At 48.1% G+C, this 16333-nt stretch overlaps 1 protein-coding gene across 1 annotated transcript in view; it reads left to right on the forward strand.

Moving 5' to 3' along the window:
- Nucleotides 1-16333, forward strand: part of LOC144819969 (cilia- and flagella-associated protein 337-like) — a 235564-nt gene that overhangs the window by 128413 nt on the left and 90818 nt on the right. Inside the window, exon 11 of the mRNA XM_078677647.1 lies at nt 7733-7835. Within this exon, the coding sequence (XP_078533773.1) occupies nt 7733-7835 (103 nt within the window). The remainder of the gene's footprint in view (nt 1-7732; nt 7836-16333) is intronic.

A 16333-nucleotide genomic window follows, 5' to 3' on the forward strand; every position in this document is an offset into this window, starting at 1 on the left:
TGTTGGAGACGGACTGGACTCAAACAAGCTTTGGTTGCTGTAATGGGTCCGGTACCCCAGATATTGGTGCAGAGTGGCTCCGGTTGGTCCTGGCATCTTCACAGATGGTTGGGAGATGGATCTAACCTCATGGAGCATAGTGACCTCCTCCTGGGTAGATGCACGTTGCGGTGGGTGCCTGCACGCTGCAGGGAAGTGGCTCCTCCACTTTAAGGTAGATGCTGACAGCTTGACGTAGTGTTGGAGGATCTTTGAGGCTAATTGGAGGATGTATAGCTGCAGGACAAGCCGGGTTATTGCTAATGTTGGGCAAGAGCAGGTAGGAAGCCAGGATTTGGTGCCAAAGTCTATCAGCAATACCAAAGGGGATGATGGACGGAATGTTTGAGCAAATCAAACACTCACCCCCAGTCAACTGATCTGGGTTTAATCCATCACCATTCTTTAGCTCACTCCACCACCCCAGTTCAGACATGGCCATATGCAAATCAGTCTGACCCTGCGACTCATGGGAACAGTCCAGCCCGGACTGCCAAGCCATGTCTTCCCTGGAGCGGAAACAAGCATCCTGGGACCGGTTTCGGAATCATAATCCTCATCAGCCAGGCTATCTTGAATCCAGTGGTAGAGTGAGCAAGGGATATACGTCTGAGCATACCCTGCCAACTTAGGGCGAACAAAGCGATACCAAAGGGGATGATATCAGCAGTCCACAGTTCTCGCTTCTTTGGCTCTTCTTTGTCTGCTTCTTTCTTCAGTCAGATGAATCTGAGTTCCTGATTTAAGGATCCACCAAAATACTGAATTTAGGGGTATTAAGGGGAGTGAACGTGTACTTACCCATGGGGTCACTATGCCCCCTATATGACCACTTCCTGTGGGGAGTAGGCATAACCCTGTCCCAGAGTTCCTAATTCCGCAAAATCAAGATGAGGGAATCCTTCTTTCGTGATGCACATCAGGCTGCCCACCTCAGGGGTGTGTCTGGCCTTGCCTGTTGTAAATGTAAATGTATTGCGATTTATATAGCGCACGTATCACCCGAAGGCATCAAGGCGCTTGCCTTGGGAACCCGTCCTGGTATTCCCCTGTGAGATAACCCCAGCAGGGTATCCACAAGGTGAAAGCCAGGCATCCCGCCACGAGGGGCCGTAGTGGAGATTAAGCAAGCTATTGCCCAGAGTCGCAGAGTGTGAACCCGTGAGTCGAGTAGGCACTGGAACGAGAATTATCGAGTCCGTGGAATTTTTTAGCTCAAGACCCGCCGAGGCGGGGAATTGAACCCTGGTCCAGGACCGATCTCAGCTTCCGGGTCTGCCGCCTCTAACCCCTGAGCCACACACCTCCCAGCATAGCTAATTTCATGCCTGTCCTGGTGACAAATGGGCCTCACTGCAGGTGGCATCTCCCAGGTCTGGGGGAAGCTGGGGTTGCATAACAAAGGCAGCAGGGGCTTGGTATGCAGATTCACAAGTCATCCTGCTGGAGGAGGTGTGAACACCTTCCTCCAGAGCAGGCATTGTTTCTGGACTCAGAAAGCACTGGCTCTCCCCGGCAGGGGTCAGAAACATGTCTGTGATGGCAGACTGGATGATACCTGTCAGCCAGCATACTAAGAGGCTGGTAGGTCCGCAGGGGGCACCTCTAAGGTGCCCTCTGGGCATGTATCTTAATAAATCCACTACTGGCATCATTAGGGATTTATTACATGTGAATGTAAATGTGTGTATACTTGTAAAGCGCACTGCCGCCCCATCTCGGGGCATCCTGGCGCTGTATACTACTGTGGAACCCATCCTGGCTTTCCCTGTGAGATGCCCCCTCCAGGGCACCCCGATCCCAGCGCTTTTGGGGGCGTTGTGGAGATTAAGCAAGCTATTGCCCAGAGTTGCAGAGTGGGACCCATGATTAGAGTAGGCACCAAGGCGAGAATTATCGAGTCCGCGGACATTGAGCCCAAGACCCTGCCGCGTCGGGAATTGAACCCTGGTCCCGGGCCTGACATTTGCTTCAGGGTCTGCCGCTTCTAACCAGTGAGCCACACTTCTCCACTATGAGAAAGGGTGTTTGATACCAAACACCAGAGGATTCAGTGAAGCCATCATATAGCCAGGGAACTCGTAAAGATCAGTACCCAGTTGGGTACTTAACATGGCTTCCTTGTTCACTTGTACTATCTAGCAATTGAACTAGACAGCAAATGAGCATATCTGCTCATGCAGCTATGTCCTCACATGTCGTATAATGCACTCTGCCTTAGGATTATAAGGCCTGCTGTAAGGGTGACTTACATATATTTCAGGCAGTGTCTGTGGGTATCACACAGAGGGTGTGTGCCAGGTCGTGTTTTCACATTTGTGTGCACCATTTCATGCAGCCTGCAATGTCAGCTTGCTTGAGTTTGGCAGTGGGTCCCTTAGGGTGGCACAATACAATCTGCAGCCCTTAGGGACCCTCTTTAGTACTAATGCCCTAGGTACCAGGGGTACCATTTACAAGGGGCTTACAGAGTACTAAAGGTCTTGCCAATTGGGGATTAATTGAACAGTTGTCTTGTATTAGGCAAAAAGCACTGGCACTGGGGACCTGGATAGCAAGAACCCATTGGACTTCAGTCAAAATTGCATCAAATACCAGGCAAAAAATGGGGGTGACTATGTAAACAAGCATTTACAATGCAACGGTTTTGCCTTTGGAAAAGTTAGAGCTATTAGCATTGTAAATGACAAATTTTGTATTTATGTGTTCGTTTTGAAAACCGATAAATAAATGGCATTGTCATTTACAATGCCAATAACTTAATCTCTCGCAAATGGCACCCACACACCCACAGAGAGCCGCCCCACACAGAGCCCCCCACACACACAGCCCCCCACACACACACCCACACAGCGCCCCCATACACACCCACACAGAGCCCCCACACACAGCCTCCCCTCACACCCACACAGAGCTCCCCCACACACCCACACAGAGCCCCCCCACACACCCACACAGAGCCCCCCACACACCCACACAGAGCCCCCACACACACCCTCAGAGCCCCCCCACACCCTCACAGAGCCCCCCACACAGAGCCCTCCACACACCCACACAGAGCCCCCCACACACCCACACAGAGCCCCCCACACACCCACACAGAGCCCTCCACACACCCACACAGAGCCCCCCCAAGCACCCACACAGAGCCCCCCCCGCGCACCCACACAGAACCCCCCACACACTGCGAGCCCCCCACACACCCACACAGAGCCCTCCACACACCCACACAGAGCCCCCCACACACCCACACAGAGCCCCATACAGAGCCCCCCACACACCCACACAGAGCCCCCCACACACTGCGAGCCCCCCTGTGCAAGTTATACACTGTTGTTAGAGATGAAACGCATAGGTAACCAACAGGTGTAAAAAGGACTTCAAAGGTGACAGACTGGGGAGAGAGATGATGATGATGTAGGAGTGAGAGAGAGAGAGGGATTGTGCAGATAAAAGAGGAGTGTGGAAAGGGTTGTACACAGCAAGAAGTCTGAGAGGGAGTGTGTAGATAATGGGTAGGTTTGGGTGGGAGAAGCTCTTTGTGTAACATCAGGTGTACAAGGCTCAGAAGTACCACGTCCCCTAGGACCTCGAACATCTGGTACAGGCCGGATGCCTCGTTCACTCTCCTGAGGATGGCAGTGGAGAGCTGGGTGATGGGGTACTGTGTCGCGGGCCCGGAGACCCCATGATAGCGGTGTAGGGTGATACAACATGTAGTGTGCAGGTGGAATGAAGAATCGCAAAGGATGAGGGTGGGGAAACAACACAGAGGGTGCGGGTGGCCGAAAGTAACATGGAGGTCGGGGTTAGGGGGAAGCAACAGGCGAAAGAACGTCATGGAGCGGGTGGGGAGGAGCACATGGATTAGAAAGCAACTCTTGGGGGAGACGTACAGGAGGGCAGCATAACATGGACAGGCAGGGGAGAAGCGTGGCTCTGGCCAAAAGGAATGCCCCCCTAGAGCCTCCCTGGGCTCTCAATACAATGATGTGGCCCTGGAGCCTCGGGGCTCCTAATTACAAATGCCCCCCGGAGCCCTCTTAGGGCTTTAACCAATAAGAGTAAGCCTTGAGCCTCGCTGGGCTCTTTAACAAAGAATGCGGGCCGAGCCCCCCTGGGCTCAAAATGAGAAATGCGGTCGGGAGCCTCTCGGGACTCTAAATCAAATGGGGCTACTTGGGGGGAAAGAAGAAACTGCTCTCGAGCCTCTGTGGGCTCGCAAAACTAAGCAGTGCCCCCAGAGCCCTCTACACATACTATGGGAGTGCCCTCTACTAACAGACTAAATCACAGAGGAGCCTCGGAGTCGCACAGCACACGCCCTGAGCAGAAAAGCAGATGCCCATAGAATGTGTGTAAACATTAATCACAACATACTGAGACGAAAAAGCACAAACCGATGCTGCGATTCCAGAACCTTTTCAAGGCGGGCTCTCTCTCTATTCTTGCCATCCATTTCCCAAGACGTTCAACACCCCTCCATCATCTTTTCATGCAGGCGTTTAATCTAGGGTCAGAGCTCGGGCATGACGACAGCACTCATCAATGCACCCCCTCCCCGCCTGTTCCCATTCCCGCCCACAACACATGCCTGGGATCCTTCGACGTGCCGCAAGAAGATCCCAGCAGCATTTCCTCTCTAAGGCCCGGCCGCAACCAATGGGGGTCGGAGGATCAAGCCAGATTACGAGCAATGCGGTCCCTAGGTCAGAGGGCTGCTGTGGGGGTCCCGGCGCTCCACACTCCTCGGCTGCTCCTCTCCCGACACCCTCCACTCTTGCCCACCAAAGAGCGGCAAACACAGGGACCGCCACCGGTGGCCAAAGGTCTAGCTACACCATTGGTCTTTCGACATTGTTCTGTCAAGGTTTTTGTAAAACGTTATAAATATATTAAACATAAAGAATTGGCTAAAACCGGAATATTTTTGGGGACTAAAAAGCACCCGGAGTAGCGTGCTATTTGCTGAAAAAGCGCTTTGGCGCCTCGTCAGGCGTAGTAAGCACTATATAAATGCAATTACAATACAATATAATACATTGCCCTAGTAATCCCTGGGGAACTACTTTGTGTGCTAGTGTGCTCCTTGTGAATGAGCAGAAAGCTGTCAGTCACAGTGATGCTAATGACTGAGGAGGGTTTACACGGTGCCCCATGCTGCATTTGCAGGAAATACAAAGTTAATGACACAAGTACAGCCCAATGGATGAAGAGGAGTGGCTCAATACGCCTATAAGTATATACATAATTGTATAAAAACAAAAGGTCTTGCCTAATGCCAGAGATGGTGAATTCCATCTTATTTCCTGTGACCTTCACCCTCTTAAATAACTCCTACCATCAAAAGAGCAAAGTGCAAGGGCCTTGAAACGTCAACAGAATTCCTGAAACGAATGTTTGGTTAGTATAGGTAGCTGAAATTAACGCGTTATTCCCCGCATTTATCAGAGCTATGTAAATCCGGTGAAGAAGGCTCTCGATGATGCATAGCACAAAAATAATTAACGGGCGTATTTGCAGATAGACTTACAGCAGCACTAAATTGGTATTTAATATTTGAATGACCTTGAATGTCCTCTTCAGACTGCTGAAGGGTGGTGGCCCAGGCACTGGCAAACACTCAAATATATTTCCGGTCCTTCTGCAGTGCAGATCAGAAGCAAATTTTCTGTTGCCATGCATTTATTTTAAGAATAAACATGCTTGCCGCGAATGGGCCTGCCCTGCAGCACGTGTCTGGGCGCTCTGCTCTTGGCGCGCGCTCTTCTTCAGGCGCTGATACCAGGCAGCCAAGGCCTCGCTGGGAGAGCCATGGGCGCGCGCTCCTCGGCCGCCTGCCTGACGGATGAGGCGACAGAGCGGCTTTATTTACAGAATAATGTATTAGGAACAGATAAACGCAAGGAAGCATTTCTGATACGGAGTTGTCGCCACATCATAAAGCATGACAGCACCCGTCGAGCGCCTTAAAAAGAAATATTTCTAAGCCTCGCTGCTGCTCGAATCTTTCATTATACGCACACGCACAGCCTTAAAAAAGGCATACTTATTTTTCTGTCTGCAGCACAGGTGTTCGAGCAGTTGTCATTGTGCAGGGCTAGCCCACAAAGCATGCTAGGACGTGCATTTTGCTAGACAGATGTTTACTGTTAATAATAGCCATCTTTATGATGTGACCACGAGTGAGACTGTCTCTTTATCTAAGGAACTACCAGCACTGCTTTGCAAGATGTGAGGAGGCACGGTGGCTCAGCGAGTTAGCCGTTTGCTGCAAGCATCTCCGATGGTCTGAATGCCACGATTTCAAAGCTTGACAAAGACACTGAAAGAATTAGAAAATGCTCAATATTATTATAGAATTGGCATTCGGGATCAAGCAGTATCTGGGCTAAAATGAAAACTCTATGAATTAAATTCAATTTGACGTATATATTGCTGTGGGGGTCCCGGCGCTCCACACTCCTCGGCTGCTCCTCTCCCGGCTCCTCCCCGGCAGACACCGGCACATGTCCGCCCAGACAGCAGGAGACGCCGCCCGCCCAGCACAGAGGGGCAAGGGGAAAGTCCGGACTGGAGTCCGACGACCAGCTGAGAAGCGGACGAGGGAAATGAAACGTCCGTGTGTAGCGGTAGGGTCAGGCAGCTGCTTAATATTACCTTAATGTAGAACGGCAATGAACCTACAAGACAGCAGGGCCCGAGCAGGAAGGCGGGTACCGGCAATGCCGGACCAGATTCGGGGGCGTTCCCGGCTTTTGGCTGACGTAGCGTGACGTAGCCAAAGCCAAAAATTCTCGGGAACGCCCCCGAATCTGGTACGGCATTGACGGACAGGCCCGTCTTCCAATGGCTAGCCTCCATTTATGGAGCTAGCCAATGAAAGACGGGGGCCGTTCCTGTCTCCCCTACTATACTCATTAGGTTTTCGCCTGCGCGAAAAAGCTGCGCAGAGCGCAGCTTTCGCCAGGCAAAACCTAAAAAGGGGCACTTCCCTACAGCAGTGTTTTGAACAAAATGTATAGGCTCACTAGAAGATTCTGCTCCTTCTGACTCTGCCCCCTTTCTTCTGCCATTCAATGATGCAGGAGTAAAGTTTGATCAAGTTATGCACTGGGTATGTCTGCGAGATTTAATGTGCTATGTTATTTTATTGGCATTTCTACCGAGCGCTATCTGGTATTGGTCATGGACAGATACTCTTAGGAACACTCTATGAAAAGAGTGTTTGGTCTCTAAGAGCCTTATTTAGATCTTGATGGACGAGTTACTCCATCACAACAGTGATGGACACCCTGTACGGCGTAATAAAAATCCCAGTATATCCTATAAGATTTATATTTTGGCAACAGGGTATCCGTCACCGTTGTGACGAAGTAACCTGGTATATATCAGGCCCTAAGCCTTTCTGAAGAATGTAACTCCTTCCGTGCTCCCGTCGGCTAGCGGCCGTTGCGAGCACTACCTCGCTAGTGCTGCCCACGTCCGTTGGCGACCACAGCGGAATTCACGCCGTGGTTTAGCATTTAAAAAGCACATATCGGTTTTCATGCCAGGATAGGGGATGTGAACTAATACTTTGTGTCTGCCCTCTGCTTCCATCTCTACTCTGTCTGTCACATCCTTCACTAGGTGATAAAAGGCTATGGTAACACCGCGCTGACCACTAGGCCTTTCCATTTTCTCTCCACAGGGAGGCGCCCCTCAGCAGCACGCTTGTGTCTCACAGAGAGCCTGTCCTGTGCTGCAAGTACATCCGGCAGTCTCAGCAGGTGGTCAGTTGCTCCGAGGGATCAGTAAGTAATGCTTGCGCAGTCGTATTACTATAAGTATTTTTTAAGTTTAAAACAGATTTTTATTAAAGTAAGTATTTTTAATGTGAAAATGAGTACATAGGGCCCAGTGTTACGTCACGTAGGCTGAGGGGAAAAAGGGGTCAAGCAGGGGTTCGCAAAGTTGTCCTCTTGTGAACTTCACATCATTCTCAGGGAAAACGGCATTTACTTCCCACAAGTCGACAAGTTCCACGCGTGTGGAGTTTCAGTTTAAAATCAAGGTCTGCTTACGTCTTTGCACGTACGATAATAAGGTTGCACACTTTAAGGTCAGGCGCTCACAGCACTCCCAACATGCACACTTTGGGTTAATAGTTCTAAAGAAACCGGAAGTACTGGAAACGACTCAATCTAATGTTCAGACTAATTTCTCACTGTAAACGATTAGTTAATACATCTCCTGATGTGCCCCATTCCCATTAGACTAATTACCGCCGTCCATACAGACAAGTGTGATCATTTTCAGTTCTCCTGGGAGTTTCCTATTAAGCCGACGCCTAATTGCATTAGCGACACTGTAGTGCTTGTTGACTACTTGTTGACTACGTCTGAGCATCATTACAGAAACAGGCCGTTTCATTCTGCTCATGGGAGTTGAAAACTGCAGGACATCTGCTAAAGAAAATGAAAATTCACCCGAAGAACTAAATACATGACGTCACTCCGTGTAACCGTGAAAGCGAAATATTATTTTTTTGCAATCTTGGTCTTTCAAGTGCCTCTTCAGTTTTTTTCTTTCAGATGAGAACCTCCCAAACCTCATCTCATTAAAGTTTCTACCCCTCGTCTCTTCTCATATACCCTGCGCCTCCCATGAATTCCTATAGATTTTTACTTCTGCTACCCTAAAATGCTGTCCCCATTACACCATTAGCTCCTCCTGCTTTAACACTCCATTAACCTCCAAGCGCGGCTCCTTTCTATATATCTTCTGCTATTTTCTGTATTTTTAAATTAAAAACTATTGTTATTTTTTTTCGATTATGTTTTTTTTTTTAATATGAACTGCATAAGAAATAAAGCACTCTAAATATGTGCTAAATTGCATTTGACATCAAGCAATTGCAAAATTGTTCAAACCTGTACCCGAGAGGGATGCATCTCTGGATACCCACTGGGAAAGGACAGTTTCTACGGGTGCATCCAAGGCAATGAGAATATTCTTCCTACATCTCTTGCAAACATCTGTGAAAAGCTCAACAGGGCTTAGCCGTGACTACCGAGACACATCTAGCTGTGGCTCTGGTCTACTGATTCCGAATATGCTCATCGCATCTTGCAACTCAGGTTGTTCTGTAATCACCTGGACATCAATAAAACTCTGGGATAAGCCAAGTCCTGGATATGTTTGCTTTGCTAAAGTCTAACTAGAAGAAAATATATTACACTCTAACGCTGGGCTTATGGGCAGCCGGAGGAGAATACAGTGTAGGACATGCCAACTACAATCAAACAGCACGTCTCTTGCAGATAAAAAGATGTGGACCAGTATAAGGCACATTTAAACACTACAACAAGATCCTCTTTAGAGCCGTGTCTGACTTTCTCTGTTCTCAGATTCATTGGGCCACAAAAGCTTCTAAAAAACTGTTTGAGTTGGTTAAGGCTCTTTCTTTTCTATCAGGAAAGCCCCAGCTTCACAGGTACATGAATCGAATGAATGAACGAATGAATACTTTTATTTAATTTCATTTAAAAACAAAAATCATAAAATGGTGGGGAACCACCGTTCGTGAAATGTACATTTTGAAGTTAAAAACAGGAGAGTTTAAAATATAGAGACAATACCATTAGTGAGTGTGCTGGAACTTATTAAATTAGTTAATGATTTCCTTTTTTCCAGTTCTGTTGCTGCAGTTTTGAGGAATTTTATTGCTATACAGGACAGTTGGATTGATAGCCCTCCGAGGCATTGGATGACGGCTGCTCTACATGACCTTATTTGTTCCTTCCTAAAGGCTTCCCGGAGGACCGTTCTTCGGTTCTCTACCAGGGAAGGGCAGATGCATAGTAAGGGGCCGATTAGGATGGCGGACGGACTTGCGTCCGTCCGCCACCCTTGAGGAGGAGGGAACGTCCGCAGGGGCTGCGGCGTTCCCTCCGTGCTGATTAGGATGTGACCGCCAGGGTGGCGGTCACATCCTCTATATTTAACATTGCGGCGGGTGCAGCTTCAAGCTGCACCCGCCGCAATGTTAAAAAAGCATGTTTTACATTTACATGCACAAAGCGGCCGGCACCGCACGGTGCCTGCTGCTTTGTGCACGCAAATGCAGGGGGGTACCATAGGTACCCCCCATGTGCACCCCCCACCCCCCATTCACCCAGGGGGCCCGCAACGGGCCCCCAAAGTGAATGTCCGTATGCTTTTCCATGGCGGAAAAGCCGCCGTGGAAAAGCATGTATTCACGAACATCCTAATATGGCGGACGGTGTCTCATAGACACCGCCTGCCATGTTATAGCTTTTCCGCCACGGTCGGAAGCCGACCGCGGCGGAAAAGCGGCGGACGGAATTCCAGACCCACCAGCCATCCTAATTTGGCGGTGGGTCTTTGGAGGCTCCGCAGCGGTTTTTCCGCATCCTCCAGGCCGGCGGACACTTCCGCCGGCCCAGAGGATGCGGAAAAACCGCCATCCTAATCGGCCCCTAAGTGTAGAAAAGACTCGTCCCATCCTCCACATAAGCGACATTCCTTGGATTGCCGGGGGTATTTCCATTTTGGTGTCAGGTCTTTTGATGGAAATGACCCCAGCCGCAGTAGCGTTAGGTAGTGCTTTTTCTCCTGGAAAAAGTGGTCTAGAAGGTATGGTTGAGGTTTCAGCCGCTGATAGCCTTGAATCACGGCCCAAGCGTGTTTTTTTTTTTGAGACAGCTGTTTTGTTCATTAATAAGGAGTTCCTTTTGATTGCCTTATTCACTACGGTTTTGAAACTGGAGTAGGTGGGGAGGGTGAGCCAGGCCTCCTCTAGCTGCAATGCCGCAAGGGAGTCCTTCAGAAGACTGAACGTTGAGTTACTTAGCCTTGCTGGAGTTTCGATTTCCTCAACACAGTGATGTGCAAGGGTGTTGTCCTCTGCATCCCTCATTCTCCAAATATGTTGGGGGATTGAGAACAAGTCCTTAAAGAAGGTTGATTGTGCAGAGTTTAGGGAGATGGAGTCTTTCAGGTTTAGGATTTCCGAGCCGTATGAGATGGAGGGTAGGAATTTTGCTGAAATAATTTTTAGCAAATGACCTGTAGAACACCCTGTGAGTTTTTTCTTTAACCCCTTAGCTGCGGCGGCTATTCCGCCGCAGTGCTAAGGGGAGAGGGGCCGCGCGGCGCTCGCGTACTAGTGACGGAACCGCTCCGTAATGGCCCGCGGGTGAGCTGTGCTTATGACGGAACGGTTCCGTCACGGCCCCACCCGCCTAATAGAATGCTCAGCGCAGGTGCGGAATTCGCGCCCGCAAGCGCGGCGAGCGGGCCGTGACGGAACCGTTCTGTCACCAGCACAGCCCACCCGAGGCTCGTGACGGAACGGTTCCGTCACGAGCACGCAAGGGGTTAAGACTCCGAAGGCAAACTGCAGTTGTTTAGCTCTGGTACGCCTTGTCCCAATTGTAATTTGAAGTTGAGGTTATGGTCTATTTGGAAACCTAGATATTTGTATGAGTCTACCGGGGACAGAGGTTGCCCATCCAGGTACCAGATGAATTTAAGGTGTGCCTTTGTTTTAACTCGTCTGGCAAAACACATCTCTTTTGTTTTTTGGTGGTTGATGGTTATTTGGGCCATGGCGGTGTAAGCTCCTAGTTTGGTGATGAGTCGCCGCAGACCTACAGGTGTTTGTGCAGGGAGAACAATGTCATCCGCGTATTGTAGACTGGACGTGGGGACGTTGCCCAGTTTAGGGGGCCAGATTGAATTGACCGTAGTTGTTTATCAAGGTCGACAATGTAGATGTTGAAGAGGCAGGGTGCCAGCACACACCCTTGTTTTAACCCATTAAGCGTTTGAAACTTTTTGGTTATGCTGTGCCCGTCACCTTTCCTGACCTGAACTCACGTCTGGGAATACAAGTTGATTATGGCGTCCAAGAGTTTGGTTGGGACACACCAGTTGTGCATTTTTACCCATAGCTTGGCTCTCTGGACTTTGTCGAAGGCTGCTTTAAGGTCTATGAAACATGCGTACAAAGGCCTGGATTTTGCGAGAGCTTGGTTGGCTAGCAGGGTGACCGTGGAGATGTTCGTGAGTGTGCCCATCCCTGCCCTGAATCCTGTTTGGGTGTAGGGAATGAGGTTACTTTTTCTGACCCAGTCCTCCAAGTCAGCCAACAAGTTTGATGGATACATTTTTGCCTCCACATCGATTAAGGCTATCAGACGGTAGTTGGAGGGGTCGGAACGGGCACCGACTTATAAATTGGGTTTAAAATACTGCCCCTCCAGGAGTCTGAGATGGTACAGGATGCAAGAATAGAAGAGAAAAGTGGCGTGAGGTGGTCGGACTAGAATGAAGAATTGTGCCGGAACAGGGCGTTTGGCAACCCGTTGGGTCCTGGAGCTCCCTCGGATCTCAGTTTTTTAATGATTTTTAGAACTTGCTCCTTCCGGATTTGCAGAGAATATTCGGATGCTTCAGGGTTGGGGGTGATTTTGACGCGGCCTGCTACAATTGGCTTCATGCCTGGTTCTGAACCACGAGTTGCCGGAGAGACCATTGACATATCATTGTATAAGTAATCGATGTGGGCTCTCCAGGAGTCCTCCATGATGTCAGAGTTGTAATGCCGGTTCTTGCCATTTGCTAACTGGTTGATGAGAAGAGCCTAGAGTCCCTTTGTTTGGTGAAATGGTGGAGTTTGGCCCAGAGTTGTTCTTGGAACGCTATTTTTGCTGCCTTAATGTCTCTTTTTAGGTCTTTTCTGGATTTGGTGATTAGTTGCAAGAGGTCCTGGGAGGGGACGGAGCACTGGGTGCGTAGTCTTCTAAGGTGTTTGTTCAATTGTTGTTTTTGAGTCCTGAGTTTTTTTGTGAACCAATCGGCCCCTTGGTGTCTTTTTACTTTTTTTCCTGTGGCCTGCTTGCAATTTTTTTATTTTATTCTATGGTGAAGCGCTCCCATGCCTGAGTGTTTATAGGTTCAGTTTGAAATCTTTCTAGGAGGTGGGTGCATGTCCCCATGATATCGTTGATCGAATCTATTTTCCATGCCAGACGTTTTAAATTGAAGCATTGCGTTTGGTGAGATAATACTCTGGCTGGCACAGGGTTATCTATGTTACTTAGTAACGTGAACAATTGCGGTTGGTGGTCGCTTTCGGTCCTGTCCAATATTTGAAAATTCGTGATAGATGGGAAAAGCTCATGATCCGTGAAGGTGTAGTCTATTGTTGAAGCTGATTTTTGAGTGATCCTGGTGTATGCGACTGGACTGTCTGTCGGGCTGCTCCCGTTTAGCATTCTCATTGAAAGCTCCACCAGACTGGCCGTGCATCTCTTGCCAAACGTGTCTCGTTGTTTTGGTGCTTGTGTGCGCTCATTAATGACTTGCAATAAGTTCATATTAAAATCCCCTGACAGGATGATGTTTGCATCCTGGTGGGCCAGTTTTAAAGTTTTCAGTGTTGCTAGTAAGTAATCTACTCTTATCTTTTTTCGGTTAAACACTTGATGAATATAGATGTTAAGTATGAGCAAACAAGTGAGAGGCGGGGCTTCGAGTTTGACACATTGCAGCCAAGAGGACTCGAGGTCTATTGTTGAAGCTTGCCATGGAATATCGATTAAAACGAAGATTGAAAGACCTCCTTTGGCTCTCCCTAGGTTACCGACTTTTTTGGCGGGCCTCTGAAATTCCTTATATCCGGTTATGGGTGTAGGATTAGTCATCCAGGTTTCCTGGAAGAGAAGAATTTTATACTTTGAGATACATTCCATGAAGCCTGGATTTTCTAGTTTAGTGCTAAGGCCGAACACATTCCAGGAGCAGATGTTGCCGCCTTGGAGTGGATTGGTAGCTACGTGGGTGTTGATTGATGCCATATCTTGAGGTGATCCGGCTGCGATTGGATCCCGAAATCCGGGGGGCTTAATGGCTTCTGGGTTAGCAAAGGTGATGGCAATGTTCTTCGTTGTGCACTCTTTTCTTTTTTGAGGAGTTTTGTGATCTGGGCCTTTTGCCCCATTTAACATACCCTCTGGTTGGTAGAATGGTTGGAGCAGGTTGGGATAGCAAGGGGGGTCGATCTTTTTTAACTGGATGCCCCACTTTGCATATTGGTCCTGCTGCTGCCACATTTGTTCAGTAAAAGAGGTGGCTGAGAACGAGGCTGTGGTGGTTTCTTGACCCATAAAGTGCGTATTCTGTTTAAATGCAATACTAACAATGTCACTGGTAGTTATGTGGCTCAGGGGGGGCAGTGCTTTAAGGAGTTTAAGTAGATGCTTCTGTTTAAGATGTTGTGGTTTCCCCTTGATACGTAGTGGGGGATAAAGTCCAATTTGTTGGAATTTGAGGATGAGTCCTGGTGCGACGCTAGGCATGCAATCCTTCCCAAAGCTTTATAGGCCAGTGGTGACTCTGTAGTTTTCGAAGAAGTAATCAGGGTTTACGTCTGTGTTGTTTTGTGTTAATTGTTTGTGGACCTTTATCCGGGTTGCTTGGTTGCTTCCTGCGTTTGGGTTATTGCCTGTATCTGTATGGCAGGTTTCTTTCCTTTGGTTCTCGGTAACTGAATGTAGTATGCGTGGGCTTGTTATACTTGTATCTTTCGTAAGTTTCTTTAGTTTAATGGAGTAGTTCTCTAAGTGTATTGCCTGGGTGGATGTAAGAAGTTTCTCTTTCCTTGGTGGCTTAAATATACTATATATTTTCTCAGGCTGCGGTAGGTCAGGTACATGAATCAATTAAAGTTCTTCAATCATGCTTTCCTCCCACATCGGAATTACATACAGCAGCGTTGCTGACCTCCAGATGGACCTTGTTTTCTCCAACAGATTCCAGAGTCCGCTTGAGCTTCTGTACCTCATCAATACCACGCCTGGTATTGTCCACCAGGTCACAGACCTCATCAATGTATTTATTTCCTATGGTTCCACAACTACCAATTGGAAATTGGTATTGTGTCTCTGCTGAGAAAGAACGGGTTGTCTTCAGTTACCATAAAAAACTATCATCACATCACTTTGCTGATGGCTTTGAGTAAAACAACTGAGAAAATGTAGACAAAAATAACTTTAAATTTACTTCAAAAACAGAGAAGAACTTAATGCTTCTCAGCTTGCTTTTCGTCCAAGGAGAGGCATGGAGATAGTACTGGTCCTCAATGTTGCTGAGCTCCTTTACTATGTGGACAAGTGGTGTGCAGCTGGAGTCCTGTTGACCTCTCCGCCACACTTGTTAATGTTGACCATCTCATCCTGTTGAAAAGACTCAAGGATCTGGGGATCTCTGGGCCAGCTGATGCATGCTTCCCCTCATTTTTCTCAAAGCAGATCCAATATTTTAGTCTGCTGTTGTTTCGGCTCTAAAGCTTTAAGATGTATTGTGGGGTTATAGAAGGATCCTCTCTGCCCCCCCATGACACATATTTCAGACTTCTCACTTAGCTTATGAGAGATTTTGGATGTAAGGTAGTCTCTTATATCGATGGCACTGAGCAGATTGTCCATCTGGATCATCAGGCTTCAGCTTTTGTTCCACTTCTGAGCAATTGTGTGGTACTCAGCCCTTGTTATTGTTATGTGATTTACACCTCTTGCTCAGCCAGTATTTGTGCTGTGTGCTCAATAGAATGTTGGAGTCATGATGTGCCTCGGAATGTTGGGTGCCTGTGAGGTGAAGGGACAGTTGAGCATGTCTGAGCAGCAGGCAGGCTGCTCCTGGTGGGGCTGCTTGACAAGATCTTATCTACTTGTAACTACTCTACAATAAAATGAGAGTGGGCATAAGCAGCGACACAAACAGTGCACTCTGGATGCAGCAATGCTCACACGCTCCATTATAGCAAGAAACCGGGGCCTGGATCAGAGTATGCTAAGCTATCAGGTCTTGACACAAAATAAGTAGAGATCTCTACATTGGGATACGTAGGTTATAATATAATTCTTGATGTGCATCTTCTTTGAACGAACTTTTTATTGTTCCACTTAAATTAATATCACAGCCTCAAAGAATAAAATAAATGTCAATCTGTCATAGGGCAACTTCAGTAGTCTCAACATGACGTCAGTTTTTGCATGACTAGTGTGAGCAGAAAATGTATTCACTTGTGTACTGAATTTTGGTACTTATATAGTTTCAATATTTTTAACACAAAACGACATGCCCTTAAATGGTCATAATGTCACACACTGGGCATAGAAATGAACATCAGGGGGTTACTAAAAAGTAGAAATTTTGCAAACCAACATACAGAAAATGTGAGCGGTATGGATGGACCCATGGTTACCAGGCTCACTTGCAGTTC

This window comes from Lissotriton helveticus, chromosome 2_1, assembly GCF_964261635.1.
Source record: "Lissotriton helveticus chromosome 2_1, aLisHel1.1, whole genome shotgun sequence".
Classification (NCBI taxonomy): Eukaryota; Metazoa; Chordata; class Amphibia; order Caudata; family Salamandridae; genus Lissotriton; species Lissotriton helveticus.